Here is a 19,461-nt window from a genome sequence, read left to right as displayed (position 1 = left end):
ATGTGCGACTCCCCAGAGGCCAGATGGAAATGCTGCAGGGCCCCAGCACGCGCTGGCAGACACCCTGAGCTCTAGTCGGGACAGTGATTGTGATTTAGCTGAGGCTACAAAGTAAGGCCAAATTAAAGGCTACTGAAGTCAGGATGTCAGTGACTGCACTAGTGTCCAGAGATACAGCAAAATATCGAATCACTCATGCGCAGTTGAAAAATTAAAGACTATCTAGACTTTTAAGGCAAGAAAAATCATTAAGAAAACAACTGAATGATTTATTGGTGAATTACTTTTCTACTCATTCTGAACAAATAAGTAATTAGTACAAAAATGAAAGATCGGGTCAATCTGATAGAAACCCTGCTTCTTGTTCTGAAACATTTTAAGGAGAGAATAGAATTTATTTTTATTTTTTGAATTTTTAGTTGACCTTCTGTACACTGAGTGTAATTTGCATGTTATTTTAACCCATATTTGTACCTACAGTATTATTATTACATATTCATATTGTAGGAAACACAGTATAGGCTTTGCAGTTGACAAAACTTGTGTTTTTTATTCATTTTATAAAGTTTGCAGTTTGCAGTTAACATTTTCACTGAGTGTGCTCACATCTCCTAAAACCATGTGTGTAAATGTGTGTTTAGACTGATTGTGCATTTGTTGCAAAAGTAGAATGCTGAATATGTAAATGTACTTCAACAGGATTTTTAAAAAATATGTTAACTGCAGAAAAAACATTTCCCAAAAGTTTTCCTTTAAAAAAATGTTTGTTAATTTATTCTTTATGTATCCAGTCAAGCATAGCTGTCTTCTTACATGCTGGATTGCTGAATACATTTAGATGTTCAGTATTTTATTGAGGTTCTTGGAGCACAAGCTGATGTTCCTTATCCCAAAGGGCTAAGTGAGTAGCGCCCTTGTGATTTTCACATGATAGTGTACAACTTCTTTTGATTACGTTAACATATGAAGGAGCAATGCACAATATTTTGTTGTTTTGTTGGGGTTTTTTTTTTTTTTTTGAAAATAAGTGAAAAAAAAGCCAAAGAATTTTAATAATTTTACAAAATTTGTAAAGTTTACAAAAAAAATTACAAAAACTTTGCAAAATCAGACTCAGGCAAACGTAGTTTCTGACTTTATTTATCTTCATACTTTACTACAAACAGGTTTAATAATTGATATTATTCCTCCAGAGAACTGAAGTGATTGAGCTTAGTCACTCACAGGGTCTTGTTTCGAGTTCTCTTTTTTTCTGCTGTTGACCCACTTTTACCCAAAGAAGCAAAGGAAGAATCTGAGGGGAGGGTACCATAAGAAACTGTTTTATGTAAATGCAGAGAAAAAAAATCTTCTGTAGCCATGACAACAGTCTCCCGAGTGGATTTTTTCCACCAGGCAAACCTCTGGATCCTGTGCACTTAAGAAGTATGTTTCAAAAAGAAAACCTGAGAAGCTTTTTAAAGAATGATTTATAATTTATTTGTATTTTTCTCCTACATCAGAGCCTCTTGAAGGAGTGTCCTGTGTGAGATGTGTTCTCAATCTGTCAGGCCACAGCAGCTGTGTTCCCCACATCTATTTGTTCTCAATGAGCTTTACTCTATTTAATATATACCCAGCTGTTCTGTGTCACAGGACCGTATTCAAAATCTCTTACATGCACTTTATAAAAAGTCACATTGACAAGCAAGAGCTCTTTGGAGTTGCATCAGTAAGGTCCCTCGAAAGAACACTTTTTTTTCCTGTATACCTGTTGGTTTTAATGGTGTAAACATTCTTCATATTCCAGTTCATTTTACATCACAGTCAGTGCTCCAGTGGTGCACATCTTCTAAATGGCAGACTAACGCTTTTTAAACATAACTGCAATTAATTTGAGCCTTTATAAGAAGTCATGAAATGTAACCTATTTTTAACTTTTTTGTTATAAAGCTGGCGTGCACCACCAACAAACCCCGTTTTAGTCAAGTGCACTGTTAGATGCTGGTAACTAGGGTGTCAAAAAAAGTAAGAAGGCAGAAGTAAAAAAAAAGAAAAAAGAAATGTGTCTGTAGAGAAATACTGTACAAATTATGAATAAAGATCAATGACGAGATTCTCCAGAAGTGAAGCCAAAAATTTCAGACATCCCTGTGGCTCAGTGTAGGTTATAAAACCTATATCCTTATTTAATACTATGAAGTTTGATTTGTTTTTAAGTAAGCTAAGCTTGAATGATAACTTTATTAGTACGCTAAAGTTTAGCCATAGATAAGAACACAACCAGTCCAGATTATTTTAGATTTCATGTGAACTACCAGTTATTAGTTATTATTATTATTACTTATCTCAAAAGATTTATTTTAACCCAAATTTTACAGTGAACATAGAGCAAGCATACCTCAAGAATCCGCAACAGTCCAGAATAAGATTCAGCCCAATTTCCATCATATTTTGGATTTACTTTGCTTCGCTGTCCTTCTGAAGTCATAAACACTGACATTATTGACCTTTAAAATGAATGCAAATACCTTGATAACTAACAGTTGCTTTAAAACTTTAAGCAACTGTGTTGCCTAGCAAATATCTAATGCGGAGTCAGTTTTTGTCTAAAGACTCTAGTAACTCTTTAAGGTCTTTACCTGTTAAAAGTTAAGCAGGATGTTCACAATGTCTATAATACATGCCTAAATGAACTGAGCTGCTCCCATGTGATTGGCTGATGTGATCATGCACTTCATACTCTGATCATGGTAGAACCAGGATGACAAAGACACCTTAAGTTAGACATTATTAAAAAAGATATATTCTGCTACAAAGTACGCTCTTTTTGTTGTATAGCAGCTTTCTTTTAGCTAAAGATACATTAGCTAATAAAATAGTAATAAAGCTGTTTTTTGATTTTCTAAAACAAATAGCTTATCTTTTCCACAATGACTTTCAAACTTTCAGAGGTGGGGTCCTCTTGATCTCAAGGGTCCACAGATAATTCCATTAATACACACGAAAATCTGCAGTGACTGTTCAAAGTTCTTCGTCTATCATTTACAGAATTTGTTTAGTTATTAGTTTAGTTTATATTTTAGTAATAGGAGCCTTAATGTTACTATAGATTAGGAACTTGCATATTAAAGGAAAGAAGAAACACAGATATATGCTCCTTAGTCTTACAGTACCAAAGGGCTCGATAATGCAAATCTAATCCATTGGTTTTCCTTTGTTAACGAGAATGAAAACAATGATCATGTAATGTTAATGTAGCTAAAGGGACTCCCTCAGTGCCATTATTAAAACATTTCAATTATTAAGTGTCTAATGGTCACTGTAAATGTACCTCCTGTGAGTGTGACAAGACCTACCCAGTGGTTTCATTGGAGAGATCCCAAAAGCAATTTACTTCTTAGGATGTCTTCTGAAAGTGATGGGACACTTACAGACAGTCTAATTAACTAGGTAAATGTACTTTCTCACGGATGCCTATACTAGTACTTTAGTTTCATCACTGGACAGTGCTGTTCAGGGTTGAGTTGGAAATTGAACCATATGAGTTATCGCTTCTTTTACATGGCTGGTTGAGCTGGAAGGAGTTTAGGTTAGAGGCAGAGTACCTCCACTTGAGACATTAACACAAAGGCAGCTGTATCAGATAGAGGCCAAACCAGGGTTTGGCACCCATATTCAACTGGATTCCTTTGTGTGTGTCAGGAGCCAAGCGGATCATTATTTATTTACTTGTTCCCCGGCATGCGATAGGCATTGTTGTTTTTGTGAAGTAGACTGATGTGATGAGTCTGGTAATGTCTAATAAGTTGCAGATTCAGGTTATCACATTACATGTCAGCTGTTTAAAAAAAAAACACAGTTGGCTGCTGAAGCTTTTTTTTTTCCAGACATTTTTTTCTTACTAAGCTCAATTCATGCCATTTTTTTCTCAAGTGACAATGCTTGAATTGTGCAGCTCTGTATTGTTTATTGTTTAGGTACAATGTATCCATGATTATTTAATGTGTGAGTCTTATTTAAGAAATTGAAACAGTTATGGCTACATGGAGCAACTATTGCAAAATAGCTTTTTTTAAATATATATATGAACTTAAGAAATGTATAAAGTAACTTCTTTGTTACTTATAGTTACAGTTATAGTTACTTATAGCTACATATAGCTTTCAAATAGTTCGATAGTTTATCTTCTGAATTAATGATTCCAGCTTTAAGACAATAAAGTTATTCTATTTATTTCTAAATTTCACATTTTGAATGCGCCCTACTCACTACATCGACACTTATTTGGTCTAAGATGAACACTTTTCTACCATCTATGTCCATAAGACTGGTCTGTGGTTTTGTTACTCTGTATTCTTTGCTCTTCAAAAAGAGAGAAAGATCGAGATTTCTTAGAAATTAAAACTGATATTAACCTTATTATCTTATTATTGTAATAATATATTGTAATGTGTAATAGATAGATACGGTCTCATTTATGAATTAATTAAAAAAGAATAGTAATACCAATCCTCAAAGTCCGTTTTGCAAATTAAATACTGAACTCTGAAAACTTGTGTCGATAGTGTAACTACAACCATAATCGTTATTAACAATTAAAACATTCTCTGGATACTTGTAAACATTTGACAAGCAACAAAATGTAACAGCAGTTTATCTTCTGAATTAATGATACGGGAGGGTAATTAGGGGGGATGTCTCCTCTCACGACACACTTACAGTGACTTCACCAATTAGTGGTTGTTGTGACAGGTCCAATGTTAATAACCTTAAATAATTAAAATTTTTCAAAATCATATGCAAATAAGAAGATGACGCTAATGAAACAACGTGACAGTGGCGTGTGCAGCAAGAAGCGTGTGAAAAGAACATCTTTGATAAGAGTAATCACACGGTTCAATTATGTTTTATCCTGGTGAAGTATCTTTGGTACACCTTTAAATCATTTAACATCATAAATTCACAAGAGTCAGTGATCTAAGAGCAGTTAAAGAAATACTATCTTTTATTTTTTGCTATTTTCATTCAATTGACAACACCTTCATTTGGCAATGACTTCCTCCATATGAAGTTTACAAAAGTGTCTGTAAACATTAAAGTGCAAAGAATTTGCTCACCGTTTATGGCACATTTCTTTTAAAGGTTCATGCTACAAGCACTCCAGTCTAGTTCCATGTGAAGAGCCCAGTCAGTTACCGTTTCATTTCAACCACACAAATATACCCTACTAACAACTTCTGAAAACAAAACTGCTATTTAATAAATTTTGATGATGGTCCATGGTCTTTAAATCAAACAGGTGACAAAAAGGCAAAGGTAGAAAATTGGCTTTTCAATAGTTTAGCCAGTCTTACAGTATTTACCCTGTGGCTGTTTAAACAAAGAACAGCATAATTAATGTTTAAACTTGAAAATAAAACTGAAAAGAAACAGAACAACAACAAAAAGCAATAGAAAACACTCCTTTTACTGCTTGAAATTCTCAAGAGCAGTGTCTAAGATGGCAACACTGCTCAGCATTTATGTTTTTGTTCAGTATAGGCTTGAATGGCCCTTTGCTGGTTTTAATTCACGTAAAGTTCAGTGCATTTAGGACCTATTCAAAGTGAGAATTCCTGATGAAGAATGTGTCCAAAAACACATGCCCCTTTGATAGGGTGGTATTGTCTTTGTTGTGCTATATCTGGGGTTTTTTGGATTTCAAAAATCTATTAAGGAGAAACAGGGGAGGTTAGACAGGATGCCAAAGGGCCTAAAAATGATCATTTTTAATTTCTACTAATGACAGCTGAAAACAACAACTCAAGGAGCATCGCTGTTAGCTAGAAGCTAAGGCTTGAGCTTGCTCTGAATTGGCTAAGTCTCGATTTACTCAGTAACAGATGAATCCAATTTTCAAATCTTGTGTGGTCCCTCTCATGAGGTTTGATCTGTCACAAAAGTTCAGATATATGCCAAATGGGATGGCAGTAAAAAATAAAAAGAGTAAAAGCTTCTGTTCCTGTGTAAATAACGCTTGCTTATGTATCAGACATATGCCCTAGAGGTGAGTCAGCTGGTCCCAGTAGCCGGTACTTCTCCTCCAGTGACGGCTCAGTGCTGCTGCCCTGCAGGTGGATCAGTGGCTTGGTCTGCAACAGCACACAACCCCTTCCCCGGCCCCGTCTCTCCTCTTGGTTCCTGCGATTGAAAATGTTTATTCTGTTGTCCAGTTCGGGGCTGGCATTTTCTGAGCCAGTTGGACTGGGAAGCTTGAGGTTGACAGGGTCTACTACTAGGCCCTTTTGAGCAAGGCAGGAGTCCTCAGAGAGGGAGGAGAGTAGCTCCTGCACCACCATGCTGGGGTCCTTGCAGGGGTCCTGGCCTGAGAAGGAAGGGGGGCAGCAGCGATGGGAGCTGTAGCTCAGACTGAAGTCCTGAGCTGCGCTGCTGCTGCAGTCTGTCATTGATGAACCCGGAGTATGGCTACTCAGGCTGTGGGGGCGGGCTGTGAGGCTGCCACTGGACCGTGATATGCTGGTGGAGGCATCACTTACAGCGCTGCCCACCCGCTCCATAGCAAGCATAGGATTTGACTGGATGACGTTTGTACTGGTGGGTAGGTGAACGTCAATGGCTGCTGTTGTGATGACCCGCGCACCTAAGCCAGAAGCCCCAGCATCTTGACAGACACGTGTTTAGAAAAAGTATATGCAGATAAAGACATCCATACAAATATGGCTTTTTTTATTTGCTACTGTCACTTACCGCTGCTTGCTTCACTGTAATATTGGCTGATGTAGTTGTTCATGTCATCACGTACAACTGGATCTGAGTTAAAAAATAGAGAATAAAACAATGACAGTTATTTTTGTTTCAGCTGATTTCTAAATTAAAATACTGAAACATGCATGAATATTTTTTTCAGAATCAATTTTTCTGGTTGCATTCTTACTTCCACTCATCCGTACTTTTTAACCATCCTCTTTATTTGTTTCTTTGGCTTGCTGTGCAACAGGAGATTCGTGGATGGTTAACTATGTGATGCTGTCATATCCCTATGGAAAAACATTTCCGAGAAATGTTTCCAACACCTTATTAAATCTATGTCACAAACAGGCGAATGAAATGCCAGTGAATGTATATCACAACTACAGCATGTGCATGTGTGTCTGCAAACCTCTGCATAGCACTAAACCAACCAATTGGATGCTGGGGCATGGACACGTCCAGTATATGTTAGGGCAAGTATATATAATCTATTTGCTAAAAGATGCCAGGCCCAGTTTTTCTTGCCTGTCATACAGTGTTTTGTATCCTCTCATGTATAGTTGACATGATAACTAAACAAACTAAACAAATCTAATTACTGTTGTTACTAACAGTACTGTAAACACTTTTTAACTATTATGAATATAAAATGGAATCAAAAGTATAATTATCTTACAGTAGTGTGAGATTAGGATTAAATATACTTTAACGGACACATCCTAATAATCATGTGTAAGTCACTGGGTTTGGATTACACACCTATTTGTCCAAACCTTGGTCCATGTCAATGTTCATAGTGCAAACTAGTCCAAATGGAAAATATCTTGTATGTTTACAACAGAATATTGACAGAGATGACTTCTGCCCCAGGCCACAGGTGCTTTATAGACAAGTGGCCTGGATCACGCACTGCTACATTTGTGCATTAGCCAAACCTTAGTGTACTAGGAATAAACTGGGACAGAGACAGGGTGGGGTTGGTTTCAGGGATTAGAGAAATGGGGGAGAGTGAGAGAGTCTAGGAGCTCTTTGTTCAGGCTCTGAGCCCTCCAGTCTAGCCTGCCTCAGTGTGCATGGTGAATAACTGTGATCTGCTGTGCTCTTCTGTTCGCTTGATTGGTCTTAAGCTCACTGTCCGCTGGCTGAGTGCGAACCCAGAGTACCCTGAGTGCTAGCCCCTGTCCCGCGGGACATGCTGCAGACTCTGATGGGTAATTTCATTTATTTTTCAGTCTAAAATATTAATCCCTGAGCCACCCCTGGAGAGGAAGCATTGCACTCACTAAAACAAGGCTGAGACAATCACTCCACAATTAATAACACATGAGTCTTAAGAAAAAAGAATGCGCAGTCCAGCATACATAAAGACTCTCCTCTTCTTTCTGTGACAGTCAAGTTACCAAGTCGTCATCTCTGTGGAAAAGGAGAGGTGACATGCCGAGGTTCTTTTAGTTCAAACTACAACTATAAAATTATTTTAGCACACCAAGCAATAAACCACAGGTGAAATAGTTGGGACAGATCCTGGGAAACAGAACAATTATGGAAACTAATGGTGACATATAAAAATTAAAGATAACTTTAGATTTGGAACATATGACTTTTGATTTTATAACACAATGTTTCTGAAGAGTTAGTGTCCAACACCTGTCTATAGAGACCTTTTAGCCACGCTAACTAAAAGTGTCATTAGAGGGACAGCTTAGGTTGATTGCATTAAAGACAAAGTCAGAGAGGTAAGGCTAAATAAAGTGTATATAACAGACAAAGGACGGCGAAGATCAGTCGAAGACCACTGAGAAGATTCAAGGATGCAGTGACGGAGAACATCCAGAGGGTTGGTGTGACAGAAGAGGATGCTAGGGAAAGACTGAGATGGAAGCAGATGAGCTGCTCCAGTGACCCCAAAGCAGAACACCCGAAAGAAGTACAAGAAGAATTTAAAAGTGTCCGTCTGTCATCTGGACTCAACAACAGAATATCTGATATTTTGTGCATTTTTTGTGCTCAAAATTCTTTAGAGACATTAGTGGTCTCTCTATACAATGTACAATACTATATGGTGATCCCATGAGTTTTTATCTAATGTCATCACTGATATCAATTTGTTTGTAATGCTCGCCAGCCTCTTATTGTAACCTTATGGTAACCCTGGGAGGCAAAAACTGAATTGTAACGTTATAAGTTCTTGACTTAAGAAGAGTTGAGTAAAGGTTTTTCCAGCATGTGTGTCATTTTGTTCCCATTTCCACCCATTTTCAGTTTTTTTTTGCAATACTCAACTCGACCACAAGATGCCCACCTATCCTATGATAGGAAAAAATATGCCTTCATGCATTTCATCCTGAAATTAAGGCAGGTCTTTATAAGGAAGGACATGTAGTGAATGAAACTGCATTAGACTTATTCTTTGAATGTTTGTCTTTCAGTCTCGGTTTGGTTAAGATTAGGTAACAAAATTGGGTTTGAAATAGAAAGACCTGTACTCTTTTAGTGTAATATCTAACTTAAGCATTTCTTTTAATAGTCACAGTAGGGTTTTTTAAAAATGCTCACTACAATCAAGAATGTTGATCCACCTTTTGTTTTACTGTTTCTGTACTATTGCAGCATTCAGAGTACATGTAGGTGTCAAAATCATCACACTCCTGATATATAGCTTATTCTTGCCTTTTATGAGCGCTTGGAGGTTTAATGGCTCTCCATGTGGAGGGTGAGAAGCCAGCTGAAACATTGTGTGTAAAACAAATAAGCTTGAATTGAGTTCACCTGACTTGACTTGAGCTTTGTGGTCTAAGTGCTCATCCCAGTGACCATGTTTCTGTAAAAAGCCCCACTTGTTTCTGTGTGCCAGATTTCCCACTATGCCCTCGGGGTAATATTGTGGCCACCATGGAGCCTCTTGGTGCCCTATTGTGGTTTGCAGGTGAAGGGGAACAGATGTTGACAGGAGCCGACTCCCTACTAACAAGGCCCAATGCACAGAACACTCTGTACCTGAAACAGCCCAGTCAGTTTGGGATTGCTCCGCTGGCCTTGCCATGAGGGGGGCAGTAAGAGAGATAGTTGGGGCATGACAGAAGCCATGCAACCTGACGTAGTGTCAGTGAACATACTTGTTTTCTCCAGGATTCACCAGATGCTAAAAGCTTTTTTGCCCCCGCATTGATCCCAGAGCGCCTGCGGTCAGATGGGTATTGCATGTGAGCATGGAAGGGCTAAGAGCTTGGCCTCAAAGATGCTCCAGGGGTACTGCTCCAGATTAAGTGTACACTGCTCTGGCATTCAGTTCACCTGATGCTACCGTGTAACAGACTTTTTGTTCCACATAATTATGTACATACTTTATGTTGCACCTCTCTTCTGGTTTGTTACACTGTTTCCTCAAACAAAATTTGCACCTGGTAGGGTATATAACCAATCAATCCATTCATCCATCCATGCATGTCCAGTTCAGAGTCTAAGCATGGATGAGAATCAAGAACTGGTTTTTGTAGAGAACTGGTTCCCAGCAGTCCAATTCCTTGGAATCGTTAGTCTGCCTGCCTATTGATCCCACTTATCGGTTCTTGCATTCTCGCAACGATCAGCTGATTTCAGTTCGTAGTCAGAGATGAAAAATATTGGAGCAGTCTACAGCATGGAATGGACATTACTTTTAATTTTATTGCACAAAAGTATGAGAGAATGATGGTAAAGTGGAGACTGCTCCAGGACAAAAACAACTGCATCATACTGTTAACACAACTTCAGATCTTCACAAGCGCAGCGTGCTAACTCTAAGCTAGCCAAGAACCCAGAGTGATTTTAAAGCTTGGTGAGTGCTAAAGGTTTATATTGTTAATTGATAATTATAAGACAATGAGTTTCAGGTCATTTTACAGAATAAGATGAAAGTAACGTTAACGTAAGTCTTTCTCTTGGGTGTAATTAAGTAACATACTGCACAACTTTAAGAGGAGTGTTCTTTATAATATGCATAACAATTTTTTTACTTTATTTTACTTTATTTTACTTTTTTCGAGTAATGACCCTCAAAACTGATCAAAACAAAGAGGGAAAATACCTCCAGCATGCACAAACATTTGACTACACAGCATGGAATGTTCACCAGTCTGTTGCAGGGCAGATAAAGACACAACCATTGACACTAGCATTCATACCTAAAGCCAATTTAGAAGTCCCAATTATCCTAATATACATATCTTTGGACTGTGGGAAGAAGCCAGAGCCATGCTGGCACGGGGAGAACAAGGTCCACACAAAAATTCACCAGCCAGCCTGTGATTTCAGATCTTTTTGCTATGAAGCAACAGTGCTAACCACTGTGCTATTTTTTGAAGTTACAGATTTTAGTCTTTGATTCAGTCATTTTCAGTTTTTTAATTTATCTTTTATAACCAATTCAAACACCCTTCAGTTGATATAAGCTCAGTTTTAAAAGCTATACTATACCTGAAGTGACATGTGGCTCCCTGGGGTTTCTCTGACCACCCTCATCGTCAGACTCCCCAGGAGGCAAACCTTCCACAACCTGAAAATTCCTGCCCTGTTTGTCCCAAACATGGTGGATCTGCATGGCTGCTTCACGCTCTGCTGCAAGGTCCAGGTCCTGCTGGGCCAGATGTGCCCTCAGTTGCCTGATCTCAAACTTAAGAATAAATATGAAGAGGAAAAACACAAATAAATATGGAAAGTCACAGGGGGTTGTAGAAAAGGGTGAGCAAGTAGTTTGAGAAAGTGCAGGAACGTGAAAATTGAAGCCCGATAAAAAATTTGGAGAACAGCAAAACGAGACAAAAACAAAATAGAAGAAAGGGAAGAGAGAGGACAGGGAAGGATGAGGTGGTGCAGGAATAAGAGAAAAAACAGGAAAAGAAAGCATGTTTCTGGAATACACAAAAGTAGAAACAAGCAAACATTTTTTATACAGATACTGTGAAATACTGTCTCCTTTTTTTTTAAAGAACCAGAATTTGGTAACTGTCTTCATCATAATTGTGGGAGTGTCAGAGTGTGTTTCCATTTTCTTCCGCTGATCCGAATCAGGTAAGCAGGAAACATGTTTGTGATGTTTTGCTGCCCTCTTCTGGTGAGAGATCAACTTACAGTCGCTTATGTGACCAAGAACAACGTGTATCCTTAATCAGTCCTTTAGTGCAGTAAAGAGTTTAATAAGGACAGCTAGATCCATGGCGTCTAAAGTTAAAATAAATGTTCTTCATTGCAATACAATGCAGTATGACTACATGCGCTATTAGCCAACACAAATTATTGTGCCTGCATCCAAGGTGCTTTTAAAGCTCTATTCTTGTCAGTTAATGTCCTTCGAGTTTTACACAGGCACTACTACAGAAAATGAGACCATCAAAGTTTTGTACTGTAAAGTCGCCATTAGAAAACCTTTCCACATCAATTAAAAGTAAGTAATGCAAAGTAAATCTCAGATGTGTTGGTACTCACAGCCTGCTCCTGACAAATCTGAGTGAGACGCTCCAGCTGCTCCTCTCTCACAGCCTTGGTCTTCTCACACTGCTGGATCTCCAGTTCCATTTCAACTTTGACTTGTAACACATACGCTAAAATTGGAGAGAAGGGTGAGAACGAGAATGGGCTGAAAATATTTGTAATGTATAAAGAGGCATTAAGACTTACTAACAAAAGTGTCACAGGTAACAGAGCTGGTTCAGTTAGTTAAGGCAATTTACATCAAGCACATCAAGGTCAGAGGGCAGAGATATTTCTTGACCCTGTGTCATTTGTTCCTAAGAACTCTGTCATCACACACACAACCTTTATTAATGCAATTAGTAACACTATACTGAATACTAAAGAATGAAACTAGATGCAAAAGATTTTGATCTGACTTAATGAGTCATAAAGTGTAAGTACATTCTCAGCCTATATTCAGTGCAAACATGTCACTGGACCTTTACAAAAACAGCACCTTAAAGTGAAGACACAACTCCATTGTGGTCCTGGAAACCACTTTAGATGCGAGGGTCTTCAAAGAACACCAAAAAACACAGGTATTTTGGCCTGACATTCAGACACTTGTGGTTAATGTCTTGCATCAATCTACCCTTCTCCAACTTATCCTGAGCAGAACAGTGAGCAGTAATTAGAAAATGAATCAAGCGCACATATATTGTAAAAATGTCACAGACATGAATACTCAGTCTGTTTGCATCACTTAATGTGATAAAAACAGAAATGTGAAGCTTTAAGATTCTTTAAATAAATGCTGCTATTGTGGCATGTGTGGTATGTTTCAATGTTTTTCTGATAGAATTTTCTGAATGTGTACTTTTGCATGGCCAGCAGACGATCACCTTCTACTTCATCTTCATCTAATAAGAGTTTATTGCTGGAGTGTTGCTAGAATACTTTATTTGACCTTTAATAACTCTTGCTTTTCTGTCAGTCAGTAACAGCTCTTCCTATAATTTGTATTTTATTTATACATGACACACTTTGTGGAGTAGGACATGAAGGAACCTAAAAAAAGAATGGTGAGAATAATTGTGGACTGCTGCTGTCAACACAGTTGGAAGACAATCAGTCTTTTACACCTTTTTTTGTCACATTTGTAAGTCTGCCACATGATATCACACATGCTAATGCTGCGTATCCTGCAATGAGTGGCATAAACTTGTCAAATATAATCATTAATTCTATGGGTCCTAGTCACAAGGACACACTAGGATTTTTCTGAACATGCTGAGATGACAATGAAACTAGGCCTTTTGCTACAGAGAGTAGCTGAGCAAAGCACACAGCCATCGCCACATGCTCCTTGTATCTATTTATAGTAATGTTGCGCACGCGCACACACATCAAACAGGAGAAGACATTAGATGGGGTCAGTTCAGTCAGAAATCAAACCAGCATGAAAAGCTCAATCAGAGCTTCAATTATTTAGCTACACAATGCAATACATTTGTGTGGCACTGTGCATTTACAAGTTTAGCAGGGTTGGTTATGTGATTATAGTGTCTGTGCGTGCATGTGTGTGCCACAGCTGCGGTGACAGTTTCTGCCAGCACTTGCACAACAGTGTAATTCACACCACAATTAATCCAACAACTTCTCAGAGTCCAGTGTTGGTGGTGGTTTGATTGCCCTGGCCTCTGTCCCAGTGTCCCAGGCACTGAACCTAAAGGCAGGCCAGTGCCTTGCATGGAATTGGTGAATGCATGAAAAATAAACACATTTTCTAGACTTTTCTAGACTGTATGTCAGGTTACATGATGTAGAATAAGTGCATTTTAACACAATCAGTGCATGAAAACATCCACAATCCTCACAGATTCCTTGCTGCACTTTCTCCACTCACATGTTTCACAGATCCCTTGTGTATTGAAGCCATAAAATCAACTCTCTCTCCAATCTGCTACACCCAAAAGTTACATTTCTTTTTTTTAATTACATTTCATTATATATTGTGTACACACTATATACATATGCTTTGCTCAAGGTGTTGCATAATAGCTTGTTGGATTTGTATTTTACAGACGTTTATCTGTACTACAAATTTTGGTATCAGAGGTCAATGCAGAAAATCAAAAACATCTTATTAGGCATTTATAATAAAGTATAGATAATTCATATTCAGTGATTTAGACCAACCTCTAGCTTACATTCAGCATGAAAAAATAGCAACTTAACCTTCCTGGTTCATTGTTAAGCAGTGTTCAAGCGCTGGTGAGTCAAACTGATAATGATGGAGATTTTTTTCTGTTTTTTGGTTGTTTTGTTTCTAGAGAACTAATTTCAAAGTTTGAGAGATTAACATTACCTGATGATCATGACAAATTGTGGTGAAATTCACTCTTGCACAAACTTTGCCACTTTATATTTCAAACTCTTTTTTCCAAAGATTTGATGACTGTCATGTGATAACTGAGCCAGTCCTTTAACTTTATATTTTTTGGGTTGTGTTCACTTTTTTTCCCTAGTAGTTTGAGGTGCGCCAGGAAAATCACATGTTCCCTCCCTAGAAATCACGTGAGCAGCTGCACGTTAATGTTAACAAAAAAAGAAAGAAATAGAATGTGTGGGTGTGTGTTTCCCTAAACTCTGTATTAAAGCTTTGTAGAAAACAACAGACACATATTTACATTAAAATACTGGACGTGGACAAACTGTACACTGAATTCCTATGTGCTCTGCATGCACCTCATCCTGTATGCATTCAGAGATCCGTCATGAGGGTGACCTCTGAGCGGATATCGAACCAGTCTATATTAGCATAGGAGAGAACAACCACTATATTCATTATGGCTTCTGTGAATCTACTTAGCTAGACGCTTGCAATCAATACAAGTTAGAGTAGCAGAGTGGAAGCAATTTACTCTGAGGAATGATCAATAGCTGTATTGTTCTGAATCACAAATAATTTGTATAATCATGGAAAGAATGGGGTCACTTAGCTGCATCTGTGTGACCCCTTTGAAAAAAAAAAAGAAGAAGACCACTGGCATGTTGTGTGAATTTTATGTGTCACTTTCAAATTTCTGGAAATTGAGTCTGGATTTTGATGGAAAAAGAGTTTTTGTCTGCCTTACCATCAATGATCCTCTTGACCCTCCAAATGCGTAGTGTGATGATGAGGCTGATGGCGTCCCAGGGGCTGCTGGGCCCATTGGCCACTGTGGATGCCACCATTGGGGCCAGGGACAGCACAATAACTGCACCATCAAACACCTTTTTGGGACAAAAGTAAATACAGAATTAAAACAAGTTCAGCGTACGAGCCATAACTCCATTCCGTTAACCCTCAACCCCTGACCCCAGTTCTATGGTCTTGATTTAGCGAGACTCAAATATAATATTTATATGTGGATTTTATTCATGGATGTATGTAGTTTTTTGCTTCAGAGGAATATTTTAACATTTTGGTAAAGTCCTTATTTACCTAATTGAATTCTATCTGAGGTTCAGTTGACATGAACAGATGCGATCACAAACAAAAATAAAAATACCATGCCTTAAAGCGACCTCTTACGACTCTCGACTACTTTTAGATCGCTCCCCGTAAGTCACTTCTAACTACTTTCAGTGCACTTGCATTTTCACCATGGACCTCAACAAACAAACAGAAAGGAAACTGTGGCTCCAACAAACTACCTTCAGTGTAATGTGGAAGCTGCAGATTTCAATGAAAAAAGTCCCAGAACAGCCAGAAATGTGCACTTCATTTTCTTCAAAATTAATGGAATTGTGCCCCATGAACAACTCCTCCAGTGTCATACTGCCAGCATTAAGTTCAGTAAGATTGCAATAAAGGGCACCCAATTTTTTGGGACACACCAACATAATCATTGTATATCACCCACTTTATTCACTAAAACCAATTCCCTGTGACTCCTTTTTTTCCCAAAAATTTAAATTGAGTTAAAGGTTATCGATTTTAATGCAGGAATACCAGCAGCTGCAAACACACGACAGCAAATAACTGGAATAGGGCATCCAGTGAGAGATTAGTAATAGCAAAGGATGCTATATTTTGATCTGTCGCAAATGACGCATTGCTCCACAAGAAGATTGCATTAAAGAGAATAACCACACGCTATCAATTTTTCGTTTTTAATGTATTTAATTTAACGTTCTGATCATACTTCTCATCTGTCTACCAGAAACTGGCTGACACAGCTTAGCACTACTGGTGAAAACAGATAGCAGGCTGTGGCCCTGTCAAAAGGTTCAAAAGTTGTCACATAAGCATGAGTCAGTGCTGCTAACAACCTTTTTATATCTCATTTATTTTTGTATGGTTGGTATAGTTTTCTTACCTTGGGCACAACCAGCTATTTTCAAATGTTTCCAGTGTTTCTGTTAACCTCCAGCTAGTGAGTTTTTAGCATGTAGAAATGTCATGTTTACCTTGATGTTATTATTTATACAATCTTTCCATCAACCTTCATCAAGAAGGTCAATAAGAGTGTTTAAGTGGGAAAGGTCAGTATGGTCATACCATGCAAGAACCGGAGGCTAAATTAAAAATAATAAAAATAGAAAACGTTAAAAATAAATATTCAGATTAAACTGAATTAAACATAATATACTAAAATCTGACATGAAGATTTGTCGGTATAGCAGTACTAACCTCAACTTTGTTTTCTATGTAGTCCCAGATCCCAAGAACAACAATTCTGAAGACAGTCTGAGGCACACAGAGAGATAAAGGGATATTTTGAAATGAATAATTGAGGCAGCAAGCTGATAGATGTGAAAGACTCCTTTAAGTCATGTTTACATCCAAAAATTGCTAATTTTCTAATATATGGGAAAGAAAGTATTTTCTTCTTAATAGAAAAGTATCCAAAAATAAATATATAAATTACATTTACATTAAATATCTCAGTGGAGGTATTTAGTTACTGCACTTCTACATGATACCTTCCACTGATAATACTCTGTGGTAAATCTGTTATTGCATAATTATTTCTGTTGATGGAAATATGGCATGAAATTTGCGAAAACACATACACACATATCAAATTCTACTTATGCTCTGGAAAATGTGGCTAGCTGCAGTACACTGTTAAGCAGGGACATTGATTTACACTCTAATTAGCTAGAGGTGGTCCTGCTAATCCATCATCTGGAGCACATGTTAGACAATAATGCTGGTATCAGGTGAGACGAGCAGCTGCTCCGCCCACATGTAAGAATTGTGTTTTCTGATTGGTGCAGGGGGACTGGCTGGTGCACCTCTTCTTCTGTGATGCCAGTGGGTGCCCTGTGTGCATGGATCACATCACTGTAACCCCATCCCCACTGCTCTGTAAGCTCAGCTTTAATTATTGCTCATGCTGGCTCACCGGTAATTAAAGTTTGGGTTAGGGCATTGGGGCTGAGGCTGTCAGGGTAATTGGTTTGCACTGGAGTGGAGGCCTCTAGGCCATATTCTCCTCTTCATGTTATTTTCATAATCACAAAGTAATGAAAAGACATTACTTTATCAAACAATGGCTTAAATTTAATTCTGATTCTGCTTCCAGGTAGCATTTTTAAGCTATAGCTTAATCAAGACTAGACAATATTGGAATATAAATGGTAGCAACTACCTACTCTAGTTCCCTTAGGTTTGAACCTGGTTTGCAGATATGGAGGTGTTACATAGTTTAGCTGGTTTAATTTAATTGCAAATGAACAAGAAAAGTGAGATCTTAGTGAATCTTTGCAATTTAAACGTTCTGTGATTATTACGTTGGCCCAAGAGCAAAGATTTCGGAAAGTAAAAGAGATTATGTTAATGATGGAACCAAAATGTGACGTAATTGAGAATAATATACAGATCTTACCTCTGAGAAGAAGAGTGACAGAATGATAAGGCTGATCCAGTGGATAATGCTGGCAAATTGGAACGCATTGGAAACTATTTAGAGAGGAAACAGAATAAATGTTTATTTGCACTGTCCTTAAGGTGCACAGTGTAAGAAAACTAATTGGTGTAATCATGTCCATCCATTAACTCACTGTGCTACCAGCATACCCACTTCCTATACTACTAATATGTTTCTGCACTCTCTTGCCCAATCCCATGTTATTGCCCATCTGCTATTTCTCTTGTGGGGCAGGTAGTGGACTTGAGAACTAGATTACAATAGATCTAAAGTGACTAGAGTCCTGCAGTCCCCACAGCGAGACTCGAGTATCAACAGAGCTGGACGCTGGCCAGTAATCGATGAGGATGGCTGCCTGCTGCCACTGACAAGAATCTTGGTTCATTATCACCTCTATCCATCACTCTCCATCATAACCATTTATTGTCCAGCTCCACAAGTTGTTTGTGTAGTAGGACTACACAAACAGCAAAAATGCGCACAAAATACAGTTAAATGTGGACATTATCACAAGAAGTTCAACAGAAAATTACTAATAGTTTCAATGGCACCTACAATAAATGTAATGGATCTTTACAGGGGTTATTTTTGTTGTTTTTGTTTGTTTTTTTTAAATAAATTACTATACATACTGAGGTGAAATAGTATAAGAGCCAGATTTCGGAGTTGCACGTATTGTGTAACTGTAAACTCTACAATATGTGACCATGACTGTAAACACAATCTAAGTCATATGCATTTATTTTAATGGAAAATTAGGTCTTTGTAAACAGCAGCATGTATTTTCATAATGGCATTATTGGAAGATATATTGAGAGGCTTTATTTGATCAAAAGCACAGATACAACAAGCGAAAGTTCAATATAAGTAAAAATATCAAGTATCTGGTACAGGTACTTATTCTGTAGAAAAATAACTCCTATTATAATATCATAGCTGTTTATAGTAATATGGAAGAAGCCCTTTTCTTTTGAAGCTCAGTAAAGTGAAGATAGTTTCAGCTTCTTTAAATGCATTATTTACATTACTTATACTTCTGCTTGACCTTAAAAGGGTTCCCTTTAAAGACATTTAGGCTGCAAAGCAGCGATGACTGCCCAGGTTGATGTATAGAGAAAGTCCAGTGTAAACAATAATGAAAAAAAATAATGGCACACCTTATATATTTCTGAAACTATATTTCCTTAATGTGATCCTAGCAGAAGGTAGGGCACAGTGCAGACACAGCATCAGTGTTTAATTCTCGAGGACACTAAACTGTTTAACTCCCCACTGCTCCAGTGGAGCTGCTACTATATGCCTCCCAAGTGTTTTATGAACGTCACACTGTGTATTAATGGATAAGAATATGCATGCTCAGCAGATTTTTCCTTACATA

The 19,461-nt window shown here is 37.9% G+C and overlaps 1 protein-coding gene across 1 annotated transcript in view; it reads right to left on the bottom strand.

Moving 5' to 3' along the window:
• Positions 1-4,958: 4,958 nt before the first annotated feature.
• The window catches only part of LOC113024781 (transmembrane protein 266-like), a 51,734-nt gene continuing 37,231 nt past the window's right edge, over positions 4,959-19,461 (bottom strand). The window contains exons 5-11 of the mRNA XM_026172109.1: positions 18,042-18,115; positions 16,841-16,897; positions 15,300-15,438; positions 12,196-12,311; positions 11,188-11,383; positions 6,730-6,792; positions 4,959-6,643 (exon numbers count right to left, since the gene is read on the bottom strand). Coding sequence (XP_026027894.1) covers positions 6,003-6,643; positions 6,730-6,792; positions 11,188-11,383; positions 12,196-12,311; positions 15,300-15,438; positions 16,841-16,897; positions 18,042-18,115 — 1,286 coding nt within the window. The 3' untranslated portion in view covers positions 4,959-6,002. The remainder of the gene's footprint in view (positions 6,644-6,729; positions 6,793-11,187; positions 11,384-12,195; positions 12,312-15,299; positions 15,439-16,840; positions 16,898-18,041; positions 18,116-19,461) is intronic.

This window comes from Astatotilapia calliptera, chromosome 1 (assembly GCF_900246225.1).
Source record: "Astatotilapia calliptera chromosome 1, fAstCal1.2, whole genome shotgun sequence".
NCBI classification, from domain to species: Eukaryota; Metazoa; Chordata; class Actinopteri; order Cichliformes; family Cichlidae; genus Astatotilapia; species Astatotilapia calliptera.
This window is presented reverse-complemented; position numbering and strand designations above follow the sequence as displayed.